Source organism: Bos grunniens, chromosome 7 (genome assembly GCF_055505025.1).
Source record: "Bos grunniens cultivar Pamir isolate PY7600 chromosome 7, Bosgru_T2T1.0, whole genome shotgun sequence".
In the NCBI taxonomy this organism is placed as follows: Eukaryota; Metazoa; Chordata; class Mammalia; order Artiodactyla; family Bovidae; genus Bos; species Bos grunniens.
The window spans coordinates 26,689,658-26,717,097 of NC_141171.1; the positions used below are offsets into that span (position 1 = coordinate 26,689,658).

The following is a 27,440-nucleotide window of genomic DNA, read 5'->3' on the forward strand; positions in this document are numbered from 1 at the left end:
TTCTCTCTAACTAACCTTGCTCAGATCCACGATCCCTACATCAGCTGCCAATATAATTTCATTTCCCACATGCCAGATCTTCAAGGAGAGAAGGTAGGACCAGGATACTGTGTCAGCACCTCTCCAAGTTCTGTGTAACAATGAATTAGCACCCCGACTTTATATGACTCTTAGGACTTGGATTAACAAAACAATCCCCAATAGATAGAGCTATTTTCTCAGGGTGCTGACAACTAGGCTTGTAGGTTTGAACCCTGGCAAGTACACCAAGATAATGTCTCCTTGAAGCATCTGGGAAGTGGCCAGCCCGACCAGCCAGGCCTCCCCACTCTCCAGGCTGTGTGTATTCAAGGCCCTCCTTTGAAAATTTCCCATCAGCCTAGGCCACAGAGATCAGTTCATGATTATTCTCAAAGATGTTTGATTATAAACATAATTTTTCTTATTCCACACCATTATTAAACACATGCAAATTAAGAAAAATTGCAAAAGAAAAATTGGCACAGGGTATAAGCAAAAAGATGGGCTTTCCTGGTGGTTCAGTTGGTAAAGAATCACCCGCAATGCAGGAGACCTGGGTTCAATCCCTGGGTTGGGAAGAATCCCTGGAGAAAGAAAGGGCAACCTACTCCAGTATTCTTGCCTGGGAAACCCCATGGACAGAGTGGCCTGGGGGCTACAGTCCAAGGGGTTGCAAAAAGTCAGACACAACTTAATGACTAAATCACCACCACCATATAAGCAAAAAGACATTCTACACTGCTGGTAGGGGTATAAATTGAAAACACACCAAACATTCTAGGAATACGTGTATGCCTCTAACCCAGAAATTCTATGTCTGTGAAGGTATCCTTACCTATTAATTATGTAGATGAACAAAGAATTAATCACAATGACATCTTCTAAAGTAGTCCATAATAGTTATAACTTGGAAACCATGTAAATATTCAAGAGCTGAGATCAGTTAAATAAACATCTATAATCCAATAAACACTGGCATTTGTAAATTATTGCAGCAGTACATTTACCGACCAGGAAAGACAGTCACAATATTTGTATTTTCTTCTTTTTGCTTAGTTACATTTTCTAATTTCTCTTCAATGAACATTTATTATCATATATAGCTTTGGTTTTGAATCAAATTTGAGATATCACTCTTTCTATATACCCTGGAGAATGGAATGGCAACCCACTCCAGTATTCTTGCCTGGAGAATTCCATGGACAGAGGAGCCTGGAGGGCTTCAGTCCGTGGAGTTGCAAAGAGTTGGACACGACTGAGCAACTAACACTACACCCTTTCTATATAAATAATAGACTCCAAAGGTTAGAAGGAAGATGATACATATACTGGGCCAAGTCCTCTCTCTATTTAGAGCAAATTAGCCTCAAATTTGCTGAGTGACTTCACTTTCACTTCACTTTCATGCACCGGAGAAGGAAATGGCAACCCACTCCAGTGTTCTTGCCTGGAAAATCCCATGGACAGAAGAGCCTGGTAGGCTGCAGTCCGTGGGGTTGCTAAGAGTCGGACAAGACTGAGCGACTTCACTTTCACTTTTCACTTTCATACATTGGAAAAGGAAATGGCAACCCACTCCAGTATTCTTGCCTGGAGAATCCCAGGGATGGTGGAGCCTGATGGGCTGCTGTCTATGGGGTAGCACAGAGTCGGACACGACTGAAGCAACTTAGCAGCAGCAGCCTCAAATTTGCTGAGCTACTTCACTTTCACTTCACTTTCATGCATTGGAGAAGGAAATGGCAACCCACTCCAGTGTTCTTGCCTGGAGAATCCCAGGGACGGGGGAGCCTGGTGGGCTGCTGTCTATGGGGTAGCAGAGTCGGACACGACTGAAGCGACTTAGCAGCAGCAGCCTCAAATAAAATTATAAACCCATTTATAAATGGTTTATCCAAGCCCACCCAGTTGAGCGGTGGCCAAGTCAGTGCTATCATTCAGTTCTGTGGAGTCTTAAGCCCAGACATGATCAGAAGTTTCTAGTGCCTCTACGTTAGAGCAGAACTCTGTCTCTTTTTACTACTCAATACCAGCATCTCATCTCAGAAAGCAAAGATGTCCTTCTAGCTTTTTGTTGAGCCAAAATATTTGAATAAAATCATTTTTAATAATACCTATCTTAAGTGTTTTTCAGTGATCCAGCGGATGTTGGCAATTTGATCTCTGGTTCCTCTGCCTTTTTTAAAACCAGCTTGAACATCAGGAAGTTCACGGTTCACATATTGCTGAAGCCTGGCTTGGAGAATTTTGAGCATTACTTTACTAGCATGTGAGATGAGTGCAATTGTGTGGTAGTTTGAGCATTCTTTGGCATTGCCTTTCTTTGGGATTGGAATGAAAACTGACCTTTTCCAGTCCTGTGGCCACTGGGAGTTATCCAAATTTGCTGGCATATTGAGTGCAGCACTTTCACGGCATCATCTTTCAGGATTTGGAATAGCTCCACTGGAATTCCATCACCTCCACTAGCTTTGTTCGTAGTGATGCTGTCTTAGGCCCACTTCAACTGAGCGACTGATCTGATCTGATCTGAAGTGTCTCTAAGAGTCCTACACACAATAGTTAGAAAGCACAATTGCAAACTACATTCCACATGATATTCTAAGATTTCCTAAAGTGTATCATAAAACATCAAACTTCTCTCAAGACATCTCAAAATGAATCAGTGAGATGGGGAGGGGAGGGATGATAGAAATGACAATGAAAAAAGGTCTACTTTGTGATTCAGACTTACAGCCATTTCATATTGTGAAAGCTCCTTAATAAGCCTTTCACTCTATGTACCAGAAAAGAACATGCTGGCCCCTTGAAAGTTGACTTAAGACTCTGGTGAGTTGCTACAGGAAGCTTACATCTCTTTTCTCTTCTCTGATGACTCCCTGACTGATTTCCAAACAAACTTTTCTTGAAGAATTGTAACAAACATTGCAGCATCCAACCTTGAACATCATCTTTCTATAACTTCTGCTTTCTCCTCAAGTGACTTTCATGTGGAGACTTGTGACAGGACAGAGGGACATAGTGAATGCTTCCCTGCTTACACAGGCCAAGACAGCAGCAGTGAGCATAAGGGAAGGATCCAAGATGCCACAGGCCTCAGTCTCCACAGGCCTCAGTCTCCACAGGCCTCAGTCTCCATCTCCGCAGGCTGCCATTAACAGATGCAAACCAACACTGGGAAAAGTAAATGAACTTCCAAGAAATGTTAAGTCTTACTTACGGACACACATTTCCCTGCTCTCGTAAAATCCAGGACAACACTGGGACTTGCGTCTGTACATAGTTTTTTCTCCATGTCGATAGGCTGTCCGATAACTGATTCTATATAGAGGTCAAAAAGAAAACAATCACATCGTTACATCTTTTGATCTGCAGTTTGATTAGAAATCAAAAATTTATATTTTAATACAAAAAGCTATCAAACATGATATAGATATAAAAAACAAGGTCCTCCAAAATAATAAAGGAGAAACATGGGATATATATTTTGAGCAATACTATACTAACTCACCAATTTGCTAAGAATACACTGAATGGACATTTAAGTACACCAGCACTTTTTGCAAGGAATCAGAAGCTTCATGTCTTCTCTACTTCACTTGAGATATTTTATAAGATATTGATCAGCTTCATATATATTACTTATCTAGTCACTCATCATTTATCTATATAGGTTTAGAGGAAGAATTTGGAGAAGTCCTTTAAAAATCTATGTTAGTGCATTTTTACCCTACTACAAAATAGGACACCAAAAATAAAGACCTTTACATATAACTCAAGCTTCATTCATTTACCAATCCATTTATATAACACATGTTTATTGAGCACTTACCATATTCCAGGCATTGGGGAAAGAGCTCACAGTGAGTGAAAGAATATAAAGCTCTTGCCCTCAAGAAATTTACATTCTACTGGGGAAGACAGACCTGTATAATTTAAGATATACACTCAACAAATAAATATATTATCAAATAATGGCTGGTAATGATTAAATGCTGTCAAAAAATAAAGCTTGAGTAAGGGAATAGATTGTGACATGAAGGAATGCTGGTTTAGTCACAGCAGTCAAGGAAAGTTTGTCCTAAGAAAGAGTGTGACATCATTTAGTGCAGCATAAATCAGCAGGTACCACATTCCACCCACAACCCAGATGACAAGTATTTTACTACTGAAATCAAGACAGTTTTCTTCCATATTAACATGATTATTTAACACAGTGTTTTTGTTTTCTGTTTTCGCATTTATAGAAAAAATAAACATGCGGCTTATTTTTCTTAAATTTAATTCAAATTTAAGTTAGTCTAAATTAAATTCGATGTTCAAGTAGAAACAAACAACTAATCTCAAAAATATACAAGCAACTCCTACAGCTCAACTCCAGAAAAATAAATGACCCAATCAAAAAATGGGCCAAAGATCTAAATAGACATTTCTCCAAAGAAGACATACAGATGGCTAACAAACACTTGAAAAGATGTTCAACATCACTCTTTATCAGAGAAATGCAAATCAAAACCACTATGAGGTACCATTTCACACCAGTCAGAATGGCTGCGATCCAAAAGTCTACAAATAATAAATGCTGGAGAGGGTGTGGAGAAAAGGGAACCCTCTTACACTGTTGGTGGGAATGCAAATTAGTACAGCCACTATGGAGAACAGTGTGGAGATTCCTTAAAAAACTGGAAATAGAACTGCCTTATGATCCAGCAATCCCACTGCTGGGCATACACACTGAGGAAACCAGAAGGGAAAGAGACACGTGTACCCCAATGTTCATCGCAGCACTGTTTATAATAGCCAGGACATGGAAGCAACCTAGATGTCCATCAGCAGATGAATGGATAAGAAAGCTGTGGTACATATACACAATGGAGTATTACTCAGCCATTAAAAAGAATACATTTGAATCAGTTCTAATGAGGTGGATGAAACTGGAGACTATTATACAGAGTGAAGTAAGCCAGAAGGAAAAACATAAATACAGTATACTAACGCATGTATATGGAATTTAGAAAGATGGTAACGATAACCCTGTGTACGAGACAGCAAAAGAGACACTGATGTATAGAACAGTCTTATGGACTCTGTGGGAGAGGGTGGGAAGATTTGGGAGAATGTCATTGAAACATGTGAAATGTCATGTATGAAACGAGATGCCAGTCCAGGTTCAGTGCACGATGCTGGATGCTTGGGGCTGGTGCGCTGGGAAGGCCCAGGGGGATGGTATGGGGAGGTTGGGAGGGAGGAGGGTTCAGGATGGGGAGCATGTGATTTTTTTTTAAATAAAATTTAAAAAAAAAATAATAATAATAATAATAATAATTAAAATAAAAAAACTGTCAAATCACTATGTTGTACACCTGAAACTAACATCATATTGTATGTCAATTATAATTCAATAAAAATTAAATATAATACAAAAAAAAAAAAAAAGAAACATAGGCTAAGATAGAGTTTTTTGATATCTGGTGATATCCATATTTAAGAGTGTCTCCCCAGTTTTGCTCAACAGCTGGGTGACTTCAGCTAATCAAATGATGGTAACCAGTAGATGTTTTGTGTGTAAGTTCCTCGAGGGACAGACAATCTTTTTGTGTTTCCGTATCTCCTGCAGCTTGGAACATGGCTACAACAACCACCCACACTCAGCAGCTATTCACTCTATGAATGGGCCCACTTTCTCAAGTGTTTAATATCTCTGACTGTGTCAGACTCCATTCCACTATGCCAAATAAATAAACACTTCTGAGTGTCCATTACCTGTGCCGCGTGCATTTAAACCAGTTCAGAATGTCGGTGCAGCTAGTGTAGTAAATTTGATCAAAGGGATGTGGATATGACTCTTGCACAGTCACAGAGTAGCTGAAAAGAAGAGAAAAGAGAAGCAGTCAGTATTTCTCTTACATTAATGATAGACTCTGTGCCAAAAAACAGTCACTGGCTAAATTATCTGTACTTCCAACTCCACACTGACTTTTAACAGAATCTCCATGTTTTGACGGGTTTCTATGTGAACTTGAACCCTAAAAGTTCCGACATTAAAATATTTAAAACACAAGAGTTTATGGTATAAATTTCAAAAAATTTCTCATTTACTATTCACCCAAAACTCCGATATCACTAAATTTAAAAGCATACGATTACAGGGACTTCCCTGGTGATCCAGTGACCAAGACTCCATGATCCCAATGCAGGGCGCCTGGGTTCAATCGCTAGTCGGAGAACTAGATCCCATGTACTGCAACTAAGAGCCAAGGCAGCCAAATAAATATTTTTAAAAAATCACCACATATTTTCCTGTAATTTTCAGTTCCATCCCACACGCTGTAGTCCAGGGATATCAAAACCTTTCAAAAAAAGTTTTCATCATAGGCCTCAATAAATAATACCCCTAGCTGAGCTGGTAAAGAATCTGCCTGCAATGCGGGAGACCTGGGTCAAGAAGATCCCGTGGAGAACAGATAGGCTACCCACTCCAGTATTCTGGCCTGGAGAATTCCATGGACTACAGTCCATGGGATCACAAAGAGTCAGACATGACTGAGCGATTTTCCATTCAAAAATTAAATAAGTGTAATCAGAAAATCTGAGTACATTTTGCTACTGATTTTGGAAAAATACTGATTTTGGAAAGTATATTTCTCTGGAACTTCGAATGATTTTTTTCTTGCACCTGCCCTATCTTCAGGTAATGGAAGAATGAATACATGCAGCCTCTACATAGAAGCTACAAAGAAGCCTTTAAACCTGATTCTAAACAAACTGCTGAGACAGTTAGCCTGACATAATCATACTAACAACCAGACGCTACTTAAACAGTCTGTTTTCCAATATATTTTCATTAATAGATTCTTGTAAGAGTAAAAACATGCAATCCGATGGGTCTAAGAATGTGGCTGAAAAGATCCAAAAAATATAAAGAATATTCCTTGTTCAATTCCTTACTTTATTTCAAAGCAGTCTATTGCATGCCCAAGAGCTTAAATTTCTTGCCCACAGGAAAATCTGGAGAATTCCCTTTCCAAAACAATCTGTTTTCTATTTGTTAGCAGTCTCATAAAGATTTCCACTAAAATCTTTAATTCATGCTAACAACAATAACAACAAAAGCCACAATCATGGACTCGCTTGGTGCAGATCAATAGGCCAAGTTCATTAAGAAGAGCTATGAACTGCAGAAAGTATGGAAGGAATGGGGTTAAAATTTCTACATGAATGAATTCAGGTTAGATAAAGAAAAGAGACTCTTGATTTGAAAGCTAAGCTGTACTGGCCTCACACACAGTACTATTTCTTTCTCCAAGTGGTCTCTCTCAGTCATCATGAGACATCCATGAACTCATCATACTGTTTGAACTCTGTGTATTTGGGACATTGCAACTTGATTTCTAGGTAAATTTAGGGATCCTCCACAGGTCTGAGGCAAATGTAGTAGGTCCTTGTGAAAAGACCACTGGATTAGAAGAAGGCAAGATTATTAGCATCCTGATCTGATACTGAGAATTTGGCTGACCTTCAGGGGAGAATCTCACTTCCCTCGATTTATCACATCGTAAAACAATGGGCTAAGAGATGTTCTTGAAGATCCCTTCCCACTGACTTCTGCATTTCTAACATATATTTCACATAACTACTTCCTTCTACTCCAGCAGATGACACCCACAAGAACAGGTTCAGACGAGCATCAAGTATGCAATCACCTACATCTCTGATATAACTCCTTTTGGGTAAACCAATAGGTCTCTGTTAAAATATAAATTGTCTTGGAATGAAATATCACATCAAGCTATTCAGATTTCCTTCAGACCCCCAGCAGTGTCCTGAGGTTTGTTGTGGTTGTTGTGCTTTAGTCACTAAGTCGTGTCTGACTCTTTGTGCCTCCATGGACTGTAACCCACCAGGCTCTGTGGGATTTCTGTGGGATTTCCCAGGCAACAATACTGGAGTAGGTTGCCATTTCCTTTTCCAGGGGATCTTCCCAACCCAGGGATCAAACCTGTGTCTCCTGCATTGGCGGGCAGATTCTTTACCACTGAGCCACCTGGGAAGCATCCTGAAGCTCACATTGATGCAAATTCTAAGCCTTTCTTCACCAGTTCTTTTCCCTCCCAATCCAGAGTCCCTTGGATGACAAGGAGATCAAATGAGTCCATCCTAAAGGAAATCAACCCTGAATATTCACTGGAAGGACTGATTCTAAAGCTGAAGTTGCAGTACTTTGGCCATCTGATACGAAGAACCAACTCATTGGAAAAGACCCTGATGCTGTGAAAGATAAAAGGCAGGAGGAGAAGGGGATTATAGAGGATGAGGTGGTTGGATGGCATCAATGACTCAATGGAGATGAGTCTGAGCAAGCTCCAGGAGATGGTGAAGGACAGGGAAGCCTGGTGTGCCATAGTCCTTGGGATGGCAAAGAGTCGGACACAACTGAGTGACTGAACAACAAACCAACAGCTTGCAAATAAATGAATCTTGAGACCTGAGCGCTATTTCTCCATTTCATTTCTAGCAGAGAGAATGTCCTCTGTGTGTGGACCTGCCATCTAGACAGTCTCACATTCAGTTCAGTTCAGTCGCTCAGTCGTGTCCAACTCTTTGCAACACTATGAATTGCAGCACGCCAGGCCTCCCTGTCCATCACCAACTCCCGGAGTTCACTCAGACTCACGTCCTTCTAGTCAGTGATGCCATCCATCCATCTCATCTTTTGTCATCCCCTTCTCCTGCTGCCCCCAATCCTTCCCAGCATCAGGGTCTTTTCCAATGAGTCAACTCTTCCATGAGGTGACCAAAGTATTGGAGTTTCAGTTTTAGCATCAGTCCTTCCAATGAACACCCAGGACTGATCTCCTTTAGGATGGACTGGTTGGATCTCCTTGCAGTCCAAGGGACTCTCAAGAGTCTTCTCCAACACCACAGTTCAAAAGCATCAATTCTTTGGCTCTCAGCCTTCTTCAAAGTCCAACTCTCACATCCATACATGACCACTGGAAAAACCATAGCCTCGACTAGACAGACCTTTGTTGGCAAAGTAGTATCTCTGCTTTTGAATATGCTATCTAGGTTGGTCATAACTTTCCTTCCAAGAAGTAAGCGTCTTTTAATTTCATGGCTGCAGTCACCATCTGCACTGATTTTGCAGCCCTAAAGTCTGACACTGTTTCCACTGTTTCCCCATCTATGAAGTGATGGGACCAGATGGTACCAGATGCCATGATCTTCGTTTTCTGAATGTTGAGCTTTAAGCCAACTTTTTCACTCTCCTCTTTCACTTTCATCAAGAGGCTTTTTAGTTCCTCTTCACTTTCTGCCATAAGGGTGGTGTCATGTGCATATCTGAGGTTATTGATATTTCTACCAGCAGTCTTGATTCCAGCTTGTGCTTCATCCAGCACAGCGTTTCTCATGATGTACTCTGCATATAAGTTAAACAAGCAGGGTGACAATATACAGCCTTGATGTACTCCTTTTCCTATTTGGAACCAGTCTGTTGTTCCATGGCCTGTTCTAACTATTGCTTCCTGACCTGCATACAGGTTTCTCAAGAGGCAGGTCAGGTGGTCTGGTATTCCCATCTCTTTCAGAATTTTCCACAGTTTATTGTGATCCACACAGTCAAAGGCTTTGGCATAGTCAAGAAAGCAGAAATAGATGTTTTTCTGGAACTCTCTTGCTTTTCTGATGATCCAGCGGATGTTGGCAATTTGATCTCTGGTTCCTCTGCCTTTTCTAAAACCAGCTTGAACATCTGGAATTTCATGGTTCATGTATTGCTGAAACCTGGCTTGGAGAATTTTGAGCATCACTTTACTAGCGTGTGAGATAAGTGCAATTGTGCGGTGGTTTGAGCATTCTTTGGCATTGCCTTTCTTTGGGATTGGAATAAAAACGGACCTTTTCCAGTCCTGTGGCCACTGCTGAGTTTTCCAAACTTGCTGGCATACTGAGTGCAGCATTTTCACAGCATCATCCTTTAGGATTTGAAATAACTCAACTGGAATTCCATCACCTCCACTAGCTTTGTTTGTAGTGATGCGTCCTAAGGCCCACTTGACTTCACATTCCAGGATGTCTGGCTCTAGGTGAGTGATCACACCATCATGATTATCTGGGTCATGAAGATCTTTTTTGTATAGTTCTTTTGTGTATTCTTGCCACCTCTTCTTAATATCTTCTGCTTCTCTTAGTCATCCTAAAGGATATCAGTCCTGGGTATTCATTGGAAGGACTGATATTGAAGCTGAAACTCCAATACTTTGGCCACCTGATGAGGAGAGCTGACTCATTGGAAAAGACCCTGATGCTGGGAAAGATTAAGGGCAAGAGAAGAAGGGGATGACAGGAGATGAGATGGTTAGATGGCATCACCGCCTTAATGGACATGGGTTTGGGTGGACTCCGGGAGTTGGTGATGGATAGGGAGGCCTGGCATGCTGCAGTTCATGGGGTCGCAGAGTTGGACATGACTGAGCAACTGAACTGAACTGAACTAAATTAGTTTGTTAAAACTAGATCTGATGCAGTATTCCCATAATTTCACATGCTATGTTATAGTGTTAAGATCCAAATGCCTTGGAGTGCAAAAGCAATAATCAACTAAGGGACCTTGCCCAAACACTCGCCATTGCATATGATGGAGGAGCTGACTCCATAAGCAAATGTGAAAAGTGTTTTCACTAATTTCTTGCAGCCTGGAAAGTTTCCTCAATAAGAAAAAATGTTAAAGCATATGAATTTCCTCTTCTGGACATTTACTGCTCATTAATAGCTTACATTTGCAGGATGTTTCTCTGCTTTTAGGATACAAAAAAGCTCTTCTCTATAAAAGGGTAATTAAACCATTAAGGGTTCCAATTCAACAAACATTTATTAAATAAATTCTATGTAATTCTCAAAGGGCTCTTAAAAGAGGCCAGCCTGTAAAAGCTAAAATAACCTGCTTTTACTTTAACAGAGAAATATATACATTTCGGGGGAAATCAAACCATAAAATTTACCATGGTTGAGTATTTCTCTTCAGTCTTGACACTTTTCATTAGAATTATTCATAGTCTCAAACTTAATGAATAACAGGCTAAATATAAATTACTTTTCACATTGATCAGATACTGAGGTTTCCACTCAAATTTAAAGGAGAACAATTTTGAGCCTCTTCACCCCAAATTTCCTTTCTGTTCTTTTTCATACATTCTTTTTCTTTTCGAAACAATCTCTGCTTTTTATTTCTCATTTTTAATGATATTATAATCACACCAGAAAATCTGGAAAACAAATCTTTAAGAAGAAAGGGAGAAAATTGAATAACTCTTACCTAATTACCCATAGCATTTTCCTGCACTTCTCTTACCATCCCTAGGGGGTTTTAGCTTTTAGCTTTAGTTTAGCTTTTTTCACTTTTATATTTTCATACTCATGCTAGCCACATAATTTTAAGTCTACTTTTTGAATTTAAGGGTATGTCATAAGCATTTTTCCCTGTTAGTAAATAGTCTTCAAATTATGACTGCCAAATACTTGTGACTACACCTGATTTGCTCAGTACCCACTTATCATTAGACAATCAAGTTGTCCTTTTCCAAGGGGCCACTTTCTGGAAGCTGTGTGCTCACACCTTGAAGGCAAATGTCTCTGAGAACTGGAGGGCATCCCCTGCTCCTTAGCACTACTTCTTTGGATAATACCTGGGTTGGTATTTGAACTCAGTTAGTACCCCGGCTAACAGTCCACACAGCCATGTTCATCTGCAGCTGCTCTTAAAGTCACAGAATGGGAAGGGATCTTCTTGATTGTCTAGTCCAGAGGTCCCCAACCTTTCTGGTACTAGGGACCAGTTTCATGGAAGACAATTCTTCCACAGACCGGGACGGGGGCAGGGAGAGGGGAAGGTTAGGGGATGATTCAAGAGCATTACATTAATTGTGCACTTTATTTCTATTATTATTACATCAGCTCCACCTCAGATCATCAGGATTTAGATCCTGGAATTTGGGGACCCCTGTTCTAGTCCAACCCCATTTTCATCACAAATAAGCCACACTGAGCTCCTGGTACTAGTGGTCAGTCTAGAGCCGGCACTTTAACACCAAGACCCCCAGACACCATCCTGTACCTCTGCTGCCTCTCAGATATTATAGAACATCGAAAGCTTCTAAAGCAAGCAGTGAAACTGTGGTATAAAAACTGCAGGTCCCAACTCTACACTATTTTCAGGCTCAAGATGCAAAACCTTTTATTTCCTGCTTGTTTATTTCATCTTCTCAAACACACTGAAAACATATCATCACCATGATTTTAACCTATTAAGTATTATTTGGGGAGGAACCCCAGCAAGATTTAATTTAAGGTCAAAGAACAGGGTAGGGGAAGCCATCATCACTTGGACTCATTCCAAAGTGGTTAATTACATTTTATCTGCCGAAATTATCCTGTTACTTTAATCAAATATGGTAATAATTATCATTTCTTATCTCTGCTCACTTCAGGAATGCAGCTTCAATTATTACCACTCCTGTGTCCCACCCCCAAGGGATTGGGCAGAGAATGGTTTAATCTTCATTTGTGTCTTCTTTAGAAGAAACCCTCATAGGTGGAAATACTTAAACTCACACAACAGGGAAAGGAGATGGGGAGAAGGGACAGATGATTCATGGAGTTATTCATTTTCCAAAGGGATGCTGTTCAGAATTTCTCTAATAACAAGTATCTCTTATGTATTATAAATGATTTGATTCTCCTTAATTTTACTTTGGGCTTCCCTGACATCTCGGTTGATAAAGAATCCGCCCGCAATGCAGGAGACCCCGCTTCGGTTCCTGTACCGGGAAGATCCTCTGGAGAGGGATAGGCTACCCACTCTAGTATTCTTGGGCTTTCCTTGTGACTCAGATGGTAAAGAATCCGCCTGCAATGCAGGAGACCTGGGTTCAATCTCCAAGTTGGGAAGAGCCTCTGGAGAAGGGAAAGGCTACCCACTCCAGTATTCTGGCCTGGAGAATTCCATGGACTATATAGTCCAAGTTCATTTCAGTTTTTGAAAATATAGGAGAATCTGTCACCTGCACCTTTATCTTATAAAACAAATTCTACTTTTCTTTAACCTTTCTTCAAAGAATCGTTATCTAGCCGTGTAACAGAAAATTTATCAATGAGAAGATTGTAGCTGTCAACTTTTTCTTTTTGGTAGTACATAGCAAAAATACAGGCAGGAGAAAAATCTCCATCATTTTCCTACTGTTTCACATTGAATTTCCTTCCCCATTAGTATTTTCTCAGTTACTCCAATCACTTGTACAACAGTGAAATTATGTTAGGTTTAGAGTCTCCCCGGCTCACCACAACTACAGAAAGCCCACAGGCAGCAACAAAGACCCAGAACAGCCAAAAATAAATAAATTCATTCATTTGTTAAAAAAAGAGACTCATGCAAGACTCATGCAAGATCACTGGACTCCTTCAATGGGAAAAAAAAAGGGTTATTCTAAGCCAGTACCCTTTCTTATATTTAATAAGGCCTTTTTGTCCATGACAATTATAAGATAGGGCAATGTAAAAACAAACCAGAGGAAGTGTATTTTTCATGTTTTATTTAAATGAAAAGTTAAACATTCATCTAGGCCCGTATTTCAAATTGATCTTATCAACACAATGTGACAAAACCACATGAATCTCTTCCCTGTCACATCAACTCTCTTCCTTTTATCTTTCCATATGTGATCACCGACCCAGGAGACATGAGTTTGAGCAAACTCCAGGAGATAGTGAAGGACAGGGAAACCTGGTGTGCTGCAGTCATGGGGTCACGAAGAGTCAAACACGACTTAGCAACTCAACAACAGTGTCCAATGACACGCCCACTCTTCCACACAGCAGGTTCTAAATCTCAGCCTTTTCTGCCTCTTTCACATCCATAGTTAATGTATTACCAAGATCTCTTGATTTTTATTTCACAGTACCTAACAAATTTGATTTTTTTCTCCCATTTCAAAACTATCATCCTCCAAGAAGCTCAACTACCAATGGACTCTCCCTTTTCTAAATTTGATATGTTCTTATTCATGTATTCATCAATTCATTTTTATTATTATAACCCTACTTATTATGTACTTTGCAGGTGAAATGTTTTATGGGAAGGTCTATGAAAATTATAAAGATAATAGGCATTCCCTCCCCTTAAATTCTGTATAATATAGTTAATATCAAATATATATAACTTTATTACATATACATATTTCCACTTAAAGTTTCATAATGATAGAAGACTCTATTGATCAATCAGGAGAATATGTTTTGTTACCCTGCTGTAATACTGCCAGCAGAGATGGGGGTGAGCCCTCACTGAAAACTAACACTGTGAATGAGGAATCAGTGTGCCCTAGAATAATTCAGCTGCCATGCTGGAAAAATTCTGAGCTTTGAGCATCCTTCCAGTGGGTGACACAGTGACTGGGATGTATGCTCTGTGCTGTACTCTTCTTGGTACTGAGGGTGACAGGAAAAAGAGGCTAAGAGTTTAATGTCACTGCATTTACAGCTATTACAACTACATACTACTCTCTAGTACTTGACACCTTCTATTTGTTTGAAAAATCTGCAAATGCAATGTTCGTTTTGGATAAAGAAACATGTCCACACTTTTTTTAGGAAGATAAGTAACAGAGTGAACTGCATTTGACTGCGCTTCAGTATCACTAGATAGTTTGTGCTGTTTCTGTATTCCAAAAAGGACTGTAAGTTTACCCAGATCTGGAGACTACATCATTTGCTTTCATATAATGTAGGCAATCTTGCCCTCCTCCTGTATTGTATCAACACTAGACTTACTGGGTACAGTCCTTAGTGGTCTGCATGGCACTGGTTTCAAACTACCTTCCATCCTAGAACGCCTGCCAATCACTGTCATCCACTGGTCTTATTCAAGTCTTCAAGGACATCTCAGGTGACACCACTTCCATGCAGCCTAGCCAGTTACTCCAGAAATCAAGTTTTTCCTTTCAGGTCACCTACCACACAACTTTTTATGCCATCCATTTCAACGCTCTAGGACATTATTCCACACCATCTTCACTGCTCTCTCATTGATTCCCATGCGTAAGTAGGAACTCCACCATAATCCATATGTCCATAAGTTCAGCTCCACCAAATCATTGCAAATAGATACAGAGCAGAGGTAAGACCTCAAGGAGATCATTTTAATTGATCTATGAATCTATAATGTTTTCCCCTATTTTACAAATACACCTCTGTTAGAATTAATATCTCAAGCTTAATATACATAACATATACTCTCTAACAGAGAAGGCAATGGCACCCCACTCCAGTACTCTTGCCTGGAAAATCCCATGGACGGAGGAGCCTGTTAGGCTGCAATCCATGGGGTCGCTAAGAGTCGGACATGACTGAGCGACTTCACTTTCACTTTTCACTTTCATGCACTGGAGAGGGAAATGGCAACCCACCCCAGTGTTCTTGCCTGGAGAATCCCATGGATGGGGGAGCCTGGTGGGCTGCCGTCTATGGGGTCGCACAGAGTCGGACACGACTGAAGTGACTTAGCATAGCATAGCATAGCATACTCTCTAAGACCAAGGTGAATTATACCATCTAATTTATTACATATAATGAAAGATTTTTACATGAAATCAATTTTATAATCTCTTCTCAGATTCTAATTTTATATGTTGTACTGATATTGATAGCATACAAAGGAATCTATCAGAAATTATTTCTCAGACTATTGAGAAATATTATTTCTCAAAACTATTACCTTTCCCAGTGGCTGCACACATTGGGATCTTCAAGGTTCAGAGATGATGCCATCCTGATCCAGTGGCATAACAATAAACAGATAAAGCCCGGGCATGAGTTCGAGGAAATAACCATTGTTCCTGAAGAACAACCTACGAGAAAAAGAAATTCAAATTAAAAATGCATTAAAATGACCCCCAAAGAATTCTTTTCAGTACGGTAACTATAAAGTGCCAATTGTCACTAGGGCTGAAACATGAATAATGAGTCTTAGATTTAAATAGATGGGTCACCAGCTTTCATGGTCCAGGAGAGAGAGATATTTCTTATGTTGTTAGGATGGCCACTATTTTGTAAATTACTAAAAAGTGCAAATCATCATTAATTGCCACTATAACAAAAGACCTTCTCATCCATGCCAACCGACATTAAAGGAATCTACCAGAACAACTCAAGGCAACACAGGCTTCCAGATTCTCTCAGCAGGCATATTTCCCTTCTGGAAGGAGAGGGCACACAGAGGAATCTGGCCTCCTTTGTCCTAGAGGATAAATAATGGAACAGAAGGTCCATTGACTCAAGAGAGAGGCACCTCAGGCTTAAACTGAGGGTCATTCAGTAATTCATTCGATGTTCACTGAATGGCCACTCTATCCTAGGCACCGTGCAAACACGGCACTTAAAACACAGATCTAGTTCTTGTTCCTGCCCACTACGATCTTTATAATTTAGTAATCGTGACACACATTTCTTATATTTAGTGCTTCTGTCCCACCATCTGCTGAACAGAAACTAAACCAGTTGTTTTATAGAGGTTTCTACATAGGTGTACAGATAAAGAGTGTAAAGCTGTTTGGAGGTCAGTATTAGAAAAAAATGAACCTGGTATTATTGTTGAGAGGAGGAAAGACCAAAAGAGGAAAAACAAATAGCAAAACATCTACAAAAGAGTTGGGCCCACAAAGGAGATAGAAGAGGAAGGAGAATGTTCAAGGCAGAGGGGACAGAGGTGAGGGAAGATCAGGCACACTTAATGAGCTCAAATTAGCTCAGCTGGAGAAAGATATGCGGTGGGGGACACATCACCATGGATTTTATAAGACATGGCAAAGGATGTGAACCTCATCCAAGGATTACAGAGAGCTAGGGAAGGGTGCAGGGTGACATTAGAAATCTTACTGGCTGCAGGGGAAGCATGAACTGCAGGTGCAGACTATTAGAGGGAGGTCAGGTGAGAGGCAACTGAGGGTGAAATACGGAAGTAACACTGGGGTTGCAGGGAACTGAGGGAATCTGGGAGTTTTTCAGGAGGTGAAATGGACAGGATTTGGTGACTGAATGTGGGAGTCAGAGCAAGGAGGGACGCCTATTACAGCCCCTTGAGTGGCGGGTGAGCCACTCATGGAGATGGAAGCACAGGAGCTCTCTTCCTGAGAGGCAGGGCAGGGCCATGGTGGGGGAAACTTGGCACTTAATGAGGAGGAAAAGTTTGTCTCACTATATAAAATGGCTTCATATAATAATTATAAAAATAGACACGGTATTAGAAATAGCTGATCCAGGACCTCCCTGGCAGTTCAGTGGTTAAGAATCGGCGCTTCCAATGCAAGGGGTGGGCAGTGCAGGGGGAGAGGGGAGGGTTGATTCCTAGTCAGGGAAGTAAGATCCCACATGCCACGCAACACCCTCCAAAAAGGTGATCCATTTGCAAATTAAAAAGCAAGCAAGCATTAGCCTTCTTGTTGGTAAACGAGTGAAACTAGTAAAAATGGACCAGATTATGGGGCCCAGCAGTAACTTTCTGGGTGAGAGCTGGCATTCTGAAAAGTTAGACTAACTTTCCACACCATGAGGTTACCAGGTTTTAGTATCTGGGGACAATATTTATTGAGTGATAATCTTGGGGTTTTAAAAGGCCAGTTTATCTTAAATAAGTAATAAACAACCATACAGGCAAACACTGAACCTTAGGTAACAGTTTATCCTTCAAATTCAAGAAAACAGAACAATGAAGAAACATTAAATTCTTTAAAATCAAAACTGTTTATAAGCACAAGTATATATAGCGTATTAGTACTGTAGCCCACCAGGCACCTCTGTCTATGGGATTTCCCAGGCAAGAATACTGGAGTGGGTTGCCATTTCCTTCTCCAGTTATGACAGGTTATCTATCTCTGATCCACAAAGGCTAAAATGAAAGAAAATGTTTGATTTGGAATATGGATAAATGTCATGAATTCACAGGATAATTAAAATATAGTGTAAGCCACTATGAGAAGCAGTAAAATCTTTAAAAGGGGGATTCTAATCATCACGAAGTAATTCCAACATACAAAGCATAAATGACTAGCCAAAATATGGCTTATAAATTAATTCAAATCACAGATGTTTCTCACAGGCTAATCATCATAAAGTTGTAAAATCTGAAGCTTAATGTTATATAATTACAGAAGCTATTCTGCTTAACAGGAATAAATAAAAAGTAATAATGATGGTGATGATAAACAACAAGAGCTAACATTTCCTGACCGGTTACTGTGTGCTAGGCACAGTACTGAACCTTTCATGTGAATTATCTATTTAATCCATGCAGTAACTTAAGTAGGCATTTTTACCATCCCCATTTCACAGCTGAAGACACATCATATATTGTTAATGTTTTCTTCATCCATCAAAAAAGTAATCCTTTCATATACTAGATTTGGTTGTAACAAACAAGCATGGCAAATATCTCTGTCTCATTGCCTTATCTATACCAGGTAAATATTCTGTTTCAACGAAGTATGAAGTATGCACCTTAACTTTCATCCTTTTCTCAGAGACAAAACAAGAGCCAGTCAGCAGTAATCTGCCATCCACTCACAAACAATTATCCCAAATTGGAAAGTTTATATCCTGAGTCACCATCTCAGCCTCAACCCATCCATTTCCCAATTAGAAATGTTTAGTCTGTACAAAGTTGGAAACTGCTGGAAGCAATGAACCAAACTGCCAAGAAAAGGGAAGAGTCTGTTCTCTTTGAATGCAAAAAATGTTAGCGTTAATTTGGTATCTCTTTTTGCTTTGCACTTGATGCACTGCCCTGTGAAGGCTTTAACCTTTCTACAGGGATGTCAGAGAAAAAAAAGAAAAAGCAGAATTTGGTCATCTCCTTAGTGCTTCTGAAATTCAGCACAGAGAAAAATCAAACTGCATTGCAAAGTTGCTGGTGGTGTTCATGGAAGGGAAAATATCAGTACATTTATAACAAAAGTGAATATATATAGCTCAGCCTTATTCCTGAAGGATTTTCCAAATCAAAATTAGAAAATTAACTGAGTTTTAGAACAATCTACATTAAAGTATATAACGTTCCAAGCAAAAAAATTGCTAGATCAAGAAGGGAAGGTGCAAATTCACACAAAGTGATTAAAATCACTTGAGCAAACAATTCAAATATTATACATGGTAGAGGGAGAAGACATTTCACAAATGTGCCAATGAGCTATAAAGGAGTGTGGAAATGCAACATTTCCCTGTATTCAGAAACATGGGCGGTCCTTCCTTTTGTTTGTCTTGTCACTGATAGGCGATCAAAACAGGTGGATAGGGCATCTCATATACTCTCTCCCTATTTGATTTGTTTTCTTTCATAGGCTTTGAGGAGTAAATGTGTGTACCTTTCTGTCTTTGTGTCTACCCTGAAGGAAGAAAGTTCCATGAACGTTTTTCTTCATTTCTCTTTTAAACTGTATCATCTTGTCTGAGACTATAATCTTTCCACTTTAGGGTGTGCATGAAAACAAAATACAATCCTTTAAAAATTGCATTAGTTCAGTTGAAAAAAAAAAAGGCAACACAGATATGTTTTCTTGGAACAAACATTTTAAAAATATTCAAAACTCTAAATTGGGTGTTAAACTACCCCTACCTACCCAGGCTTTGCCTTCAAATAACGTTCCTTGTGGTTACGTTTAACAAAATTTTAAACATAAAAAAATAGTCATTTGCATGAACCCCCTAGTGTCAAACTTGATTGCATTCCATATCATTCACTTAATTATGATGGAAAAATCAAAACAGAAAATCAGTACAACTGATTAGCATTGCTAAGTGCTCCTGTTAGAAAGAGGAAACACAGCAGGCAGAGTTAACTCTTACCACCTACTCTGAAGGCAGGCTTTGCTCATTCTGTTACAAAAACCGCAGTAAACAATCAGGTTGAATAAAATCATCACAATGGATGAGTCTGCGTTGTGATGACAGGGAGCAGTTTCTCTATCGGTGTGTTAGGGAGAAATAAATAATGGGGCGTTGACTTGCTAATTTATTTTAGCAACAACAGAAGGATAAATGATTCCAAACAATTCTTTCTGGCTTGAAAATCTATCTCCTTGCGAGAAACATTAAGTGCACACATAGAAATAATGTGGGGGCCCTCACCCAGTGTTTTTTCAAGCTCACTACTGCAAGAAGATCCAACCAGTCCATTCTGAAGGAGACCAGTCCTGGGTGTCCTTTGGAAGGAATGATGCCAAAGCTGAAACTCCAGTACTTTGGCCACCTCATGCGAAGAGTTGACTCATTGGAAAAGACTCTGATGCTGGGACGGATTAGGGGCAGGAGGAGAAGAAGACGACAGAGGATGAGATGGCTGGATGGCATCACTGACTTGATGGATGTGAGTCTAAGTGAACTCCGGGAGTTGGTGATGGACAGGGAGGCCTGGCGTGCTGCAGTTCATGGTGTTGCAAAGAGTCGGACACGACTGAGCTGAACTGAGTGACTCTAAAATGCTCTTGTAGTTCTCTAGATGAAGTGATTTATTACAAACAGCCACATTCTCATAATTTCACACCCCTCCCCCAGGGTACCAAAGAGCCACCTAGTCCACTGATCACCGTATCATGTTATCTACAAGTGTTAAAAGTGTTAGCTGCTCAGTTGTGTCCAACTCTGTGAAACCCCATGGACTGTAGCCCACCAGGCTCCTCTGTCCATGAAATTCTCCAGGCAAGAATATTGGTGTGGTTAGCTATTTCCTTCTCCAGGGGATCTTCCCAATGCAGGGATTGAATCTGGGTCTCCCACATTATAGGCAGATTGTTTACCATCTGAGCTACCAGGGAAGCCCTCATGTTATCTATAAAGGATGTATTAACTTTACCTTGAACCACACAGAAAGGCTGCACAGATGAGCTGTGTTCTTCCTGGAGCTCTGAGCCTGTGAATAGCATATCAGAGGTCCAGCTTCAGGGTATTTAAGATGTCAAAAGAGTAATGCTTGCCCGGTTGCCCCAAGAATAACCTCAGATGAAAACTTCCATGGAAATACTACTTCACTGATCAAAGGAATCCTTGAGGCACTGTCCTGATTTCTATTTTCACCATCCAAAGCTAGTTATTTTAACAACATTTTACTTTACCCAAGCGTAACTATTCACTGGAGGCAGTACAATGCTATCCATTTTTGTCTGGGCATCCTCACGTCATGTTGCTAACATCAAATACCACACCCAAGATATGCTTCTAAGTCAAACTAAATCACGTTGCAATGGCAGCCACCCAGTGTTCCTTGGACGCTTCCAAAAACAAAAGGTAAATGAGTGTGGCTATTAACATTTAATAAAAGAAAAACATCCTCAAGTCCTATTTTATAAACTTAAAAAGGTTTCATAATCAACCAAAAAACAGATAAATAAATAAAAACCCCTATACATTAGCATGAACTGGGTATTCTGGCATTCACTGAGCACTTTACATCAAGCAAAAACTGGGCAAACCCCTGAAGATGCCAGCCACTGAATTACCTGAGGGGGCTCACACCACACGCAATGAGGGGGCCACAACAGACCATATCAAGCAACAGCCATGATTAAGGATTAAGACTGAAAGAGCTGCTAGGGGAACACAGATGTATAACCTTACCTACTTAAGCATCCAACCCCACAGGTGTAATTAAGTGGCATTCAGGGGGAGTTTAGGGGAGGCCATGGTCACTGCTTATCATCAACTCTGGAAAGTATCCTACAACATCCCTATAAATCCGTGTCCTATAACATATGGGGGGAAATCTACATACAATACTCACTGAGGATCTAAGCACAAGCAACTATGAAGTATTACATCTTATAAGGCATGGTCTCTAGCTTTAATAGTTCAAAATCTACTAGGGAGAAAGATTATAAATAAAATTATTTGCCAGATGAGTCACTGCAGAAAGAAAATGCCAAGAGTTTTAAGAGGAAAAAAATCAATGTAAGCAATGAAGGCTCATGAAAGAGGTCAAACTTAAAAGGAAGTTTTCAAAAGGAAAAGAACTAGAAATCACTGAATACACCCCTCACACCTCACACCTCTCAGATGTAATTTCATTGGCTGAGATTAAATGCTTTACCTGAAATCAATTAAAACAGAGTAGTGATTTAAACCGGAGAAGGCAATGGCACACCACTCCAGTACTCTTGCCTGGGAAATCCCATGGATGGAGGAGCCTGGAAGGCTACAGTTCAAGGGGTTGCTGAGGGTCAGACACAACTAAGCGACTTCACTTTCACTTTTCACTTTCATGCATTGGAGAAGGAAATGGCAACCCACTCCAGCGTTCTTGCCTAGAGAATCCCAGGGACGGGGAAGCCTGGTGAGCTGCCGTCTATGGGGTCGCACAGAGCTGGACACGACTGAAGTGACTTAGCAGCAGCAGCAGTGATTTAAACAGGCTGGCTACTGTTTATAATAGGCAGGACATGGAAGCAACCTAGATGTCCATCAGCAGATGAATGGATAAGAAAGCGGTGGTACATATACACAATGGAGTATTACTCAGCCATTAAAAAGAATACATTTGAATCAGTTCTAATGAGGTGGATGAAACTGGAGCCTATTATACAGAGTGAAGTAAGCCAGAAAGAAAAACACCAATATGGTATACTAACGCATATATATGGAATTTAGAAAGATGGTAATGACAACCCTGTATACGAGACAGCAAAAGAGACACAGATATATAGAACAGTCTTTTGGACTCTGTGGGAGAGGGAGTGGGGGATGATTTGGGAGAATGGCATTAAAACATGTATAATATCATATAAGAAACGAGTCACCAGTCCAGGTTCAATGCAGGATACAGGAAGCTTGGGGCTGGTGTACTAGGATGGCCCAGAGGGATGGTATGGGGAGGGAGGTGGGAGGGGGGTTCAGGATGGGGAACATGTGTACACCCGTCACAGATGCATGTTGATGTATGGCAAAACCAATACAATATTGTAAAGTAAAAAATAATAATAACAATAAATAAATAAACAAAAATAAACAGGGCTGGCTGTGACTGCTTTGCCTGCTATCTGCCCTAGGCATTACTTCAGGATTAAAGGAAGACTTTGGGTAAAAATGAATACAATGGGGAGGGCCCATAAGGCAGAGAGAAAAGTATGAGCCAAGCCTCAGAGTGGACAAAAGAAGGTCTTATAAGGAACTGTGAGCAGCAGTGCTAGAAAGGAAGGAGAGCTTTTTGATGAAGGGGCTTGAACTTTAGGCTAAGGAGTTTAGATGGATTTTATCCTGTCTACAGTGGAAAACACTTGAGTCTTTGAGCAGGGTGCATTATTTGATAACAGAGGCATTTTAGACATTAACACAGAGTAGGTGTTCAAAATCCAACCAAGGAAACGGCATCAGCCTTCTGCAGGGAAAATGGGTGCATTCAGGTTTAGTGTGGAACTGCCTGTCCAAGGTTGGTTGGTCGTCTAAGGAATAGGAAATACATGAGAAACCAATGAAAGAAAGCATTGGCAGATTTGGGAGAAACAACAGAAAATAGGGTCAATATTAGGGAGAGTTATTTTGGGTTTAAACCATTTTGAATCCCAGTTATATTTTCTCAGTCTGGTCTATTTTAATCTCCCTTTGGGGAAAAAAATACATCTCTTCTTTAATAGAAAAAGACTTCAAATACTACTTCTCATTCCAGAATTTACTAAATAAAATTATATCTATTTTCCTAAACATCTCACAATTTAACATTCTTCAGTAACATTCCTACCCATTCTTCCCAGTATCAGTTCAGTTCAGTTCAGTCACTCAGTTGTGTCCAACGCTTTGTGACCCCATGAATCGCACCACTCCAAGTCTCCCTGTCCATCACCAACTCCCAGAGTCCACCCAAACCCATGTCCATTGAGTCGGTAATACCATCCAACTATCTCATCCTCTGTCGTCCCCTTCTCCTCCCACCTTCAATCCTTCCCAGCATCAGAGTCTTTTCAAATGAATCAGCTCTTCGCAACAGGTGGCCAAAGTATTGGAGTTTCAGCTTCAACATTAGTCCTTCCAATTAACATCCAGGACTGATCTCCTTTAGGATGGACTGCTTGGATCTCCTTGCAGTCCAAGGGACTCTCAAGAGTCTTCTCCAACACCACAGTTCAAAAGCATCAATTCTTCGGTGCTCAGCCTTCTTCACAGTCCAACTCTCACATCCATACATGACTACTGGAAAAACCATAGCCTTGACTAGACAGCCCTTTGCTGACAAAGTAATGTCTCTGCTTTTGAATATGCTATCTAGGTTGGTCATAACTTTCCTTCCAAGGAGTAAGCACCTTTTAATTTCATGGCTGCAGTCACCATCTGCAGTGATTTTGGAGCCCCCCAAAATAAAGTCAGCCACTGTTTCCACTGTTTCCCCATCTATTTGCCATGAGGTGATGGGACCAGATGCTGTGATCTTTGTTTTCTGAATGTTGAGCTTTAAGCCACTTTTTCACTCTCCTCTTTCACTTTCATCAAGAGGCTCTTTAGTTCTTCTTTACTTTCTGCCATAAGGGTGGTGTCATCTGCATATCTGAGGTTATTGGTATTTCTCCCGGCAATCTGGATTCCAGCTTGTGCTTCATCCAGCCCCGCGTTTCTCATGATGTACTCTGCATAGAAGTTAAATAAGCAGGGTGACAATATACAGCCTTGACATACTGATTTTCCTATTTGGAACCAGTCTCTTGTTCCACGTCCAGTTCTAACTGTTGCTTCCTGACCTGCATATAGGTTTCTCAACAGGCAGGTCAGGTAGTCTGGTATTCCCATCTCTTGAAGAATTTTCCATAGTTTATTGTGATCCACACAGTCAAAGGCTTTGGCATAGTCAATAAAGCAGAAATAGATGTTTTTCTGGAACTCTCTTGCTTTTTCAATGATCCAGGGGATGTTGGCAATTTGATCTCTGGTTCCTCTGCCTTTTCTAAAACCAGCTTGAACATCTGGAAGTTCATGGTCCATGTATTGCTGAAGCCTGGCTTGGAGAATTTTGAGCATTACTTTACTAGCATGTGAGATGAGTGCAATTGTGCAGTAGTTTGAGCATTCTTTGGCATTGCCTATGAAAAGTACTAATTTTTTGGCCTGTACAAAAACAACAACAACAAAAGCCCTGTAATCTCTTTTATAAGACACACTCTTTCCCTTTTACAATAATTATGTTTTGGCAGTGTGGCACCCCACTCCAGTGCTCTTGCCTGGAAAATCCCATGGACAGAGGAGCCTGGTAGGCTGCAGTCCATGGGGTCGCTAGGAGTCGGACATGACTGAGCAACTTCACTTTCACTTTTCACTTTCATGCATTGGAAAAGGAAATGGCAACCCACTCCAGTGTTCTTGCCTGGAGAATCCCATGGATGGGGGAGCCTGGTGGGCTGCCGTCTACGGGGTCGCACAGAGTTGGACACGACTGTAACGACTTAGTAGTAGTAATAGTTACGCCCTATTGTTTTAGCCAGCCTCCCAGATGGCCATCAATGAATTCTGTCTTGTGTAAACTCTTCTTACAATGAACAGACTTATGTAACCAACTGGATATTATAAAACTGACAGTATAACTTCCACACTTAGGTCATCAAAGGCACGGCAGTTTCCATCTTGCTTCGTGGATCACCTCTGCAGGAAACCAGCTGCCATGTTAGTAGGACACTCAAGCATCAACTGAGGCCTCCTGCCAACAGCCATGTGAGTGGATCCTCCAGCCCCTGTCAACCTTCAGATGACTGCAGCCCTTGCTGACATACTGGTCACAACCTCATGAGACCCTGAGCCAGAACCACCAACCAAGCTTCTCTCAAACTCCTGACCCACATACACTACAAGATAATAAATGTTTGTTGTTTTAAGCCACTAAGTTTTGAGGTATTTTGTTACGCAGCAATAGATATCCAATATGCCTATATTTCAAATATGGCTAATATAGGAAGTATTTTGACATCCAAAACAGTTCTCAAAAATGCCACCATTAGTTGGCATCTTCACTATCAGTTGTCCATGGAAGAAGCCACCCACAATGCTTCTGAAATCTTTTCTCTGCATTAAAACTCCTGTCAAGAGCTCACCATTTTCTAGTTGCAGTTTAACTTACTGTGTTCCCAGAGGCATGACCTCACAAAGCCTGTGTTTTAAGGTACTGCTGCTGCTGAGTCACTTCAGTCATGTCTGACTCTGTGCGACCCCATAGATGGCAGCCCATGAGGCTCCCCCGTCCCTGGGATTCTCCAGGCAAGAACACTGGAGTGGGTACATCTGCCACTTTTCCACACAAAGCACTGTCCCAAATTATCCTGCTTTTTATTCTTAATCATTTAACATTAGACTATCCAGAGGAATTGACCTGTTTCACAATAACTTAGTTTATCAAGTGCTCTGGGCAATGTCATTCGTAAAATATTAAGTGAATGGATTTTGGAATCTTCCCTAGGTAATTTTTCATCTACAAATAAATTTTCCTTTATTTCTAGTTTTCTATAATTATCTTTGATTAGATGGCATATAAAATTTGTTACATTTTGTTAACACTTCATTTTAAAAAATTTCAAATGTACTTGAAAGCCACAAAAATATAACAGAGACTCACCAGTTGCTAACACTTTTCCACATTCACTTTATCACTATCTACCCACACACCAGACCACCTGACCTGCCTCTTGAGAAATTTTTATGCAGGTCAGGAAGCAACAGTTAGAACTGGACATGGAACAACACACTGGTTCCAAATAGGAAAAGAAGTACATCAAGGCTGTATATTGTCACCCTGCTTATTTAACTTCTATGCAGAGTACATCAAGAGAAATGCTGGGCTGAAGGAAGCACAAGCTGGAATCAAGATTGCCGGGAGAAATATCAATAATCTCAGATATGCAGATGACACCACCCTTATGGCAGAAAGTGAAGAGGAACTAAAAAGCCTCTTGATGAAGGTGAAAGAGGAGAGAAAAAGTTGGCTTAAAACTCAACATTCAGAAAACGAAGATCGTGGCATCTGGTCCATCACTTCATGGGAAATAGATGGGAAAAGAGTGGAAACAGTGTCAGACTTTATTTTTGGGGGGCTCCAAAATCACTGCAGATGGTGACTGCAGCCATGAAATTAAAAGGTGCTTACTCCTTGGAAGAAAAGTTATGACCAACCTAGATAGCATATTCAAAAGCAGAGACATTACTTTGCCAACAAAGGTCCGTCTAGTCAAGGCTGTGGTTTTTCCTGTGGTCATGTATGGATGTGAGAGTTGAACAGTGAAGAAAGCTGAGTGCCGAAGAATTGATGCTTTTGAACTGTGGTGTTGGAGAAGACTCTTGAGAGTCCCTTGGACTGCAAGAAGACCCGACCAATCCATTCTGAAGGAGATCAGCCCTGGGATTTCTTTGGAAGGAAT

At 40.5% G+C, this 27,440-nt stretch overlaps 1 protein-coding gene across 12 annotated transcripts in view; it reads right to left on the reverse strand.

The window, feature by feature from the left end:
• MEGF10 (multiple EGF like domains 10) overlaps positions 1-27,440 on the reverse strand; it is a 480,748-nt gene that overhangs the window by 116,275 nt on the left and 337,033 nt on the right. For all 12 annotated transcript variants that reach the window (XM_086410534.1, XM_086410532.1, XM_086410528.1 and 9 more), the window contains 3 exons: positions 15,791-15,923; positions 5,785-5,886; positions 3,242-3,342 (listed from right to left, as the gene is read on the reverse strand). In XM_086410534.1, coding sequence (XP_086266660.1) covers positions 3,242-3,342; positions 5,785-5,886; positions 15,791-15,906 — 319 coding nt within the window. In that variant the 5' untranslated portion in view covers positions 15,907-15,923. The remainder of the gene's footprint in view (positions 1-3,241; positions 3,343-5,784; positions 5,887-15,790; positions 15,924-27,440) is intronic.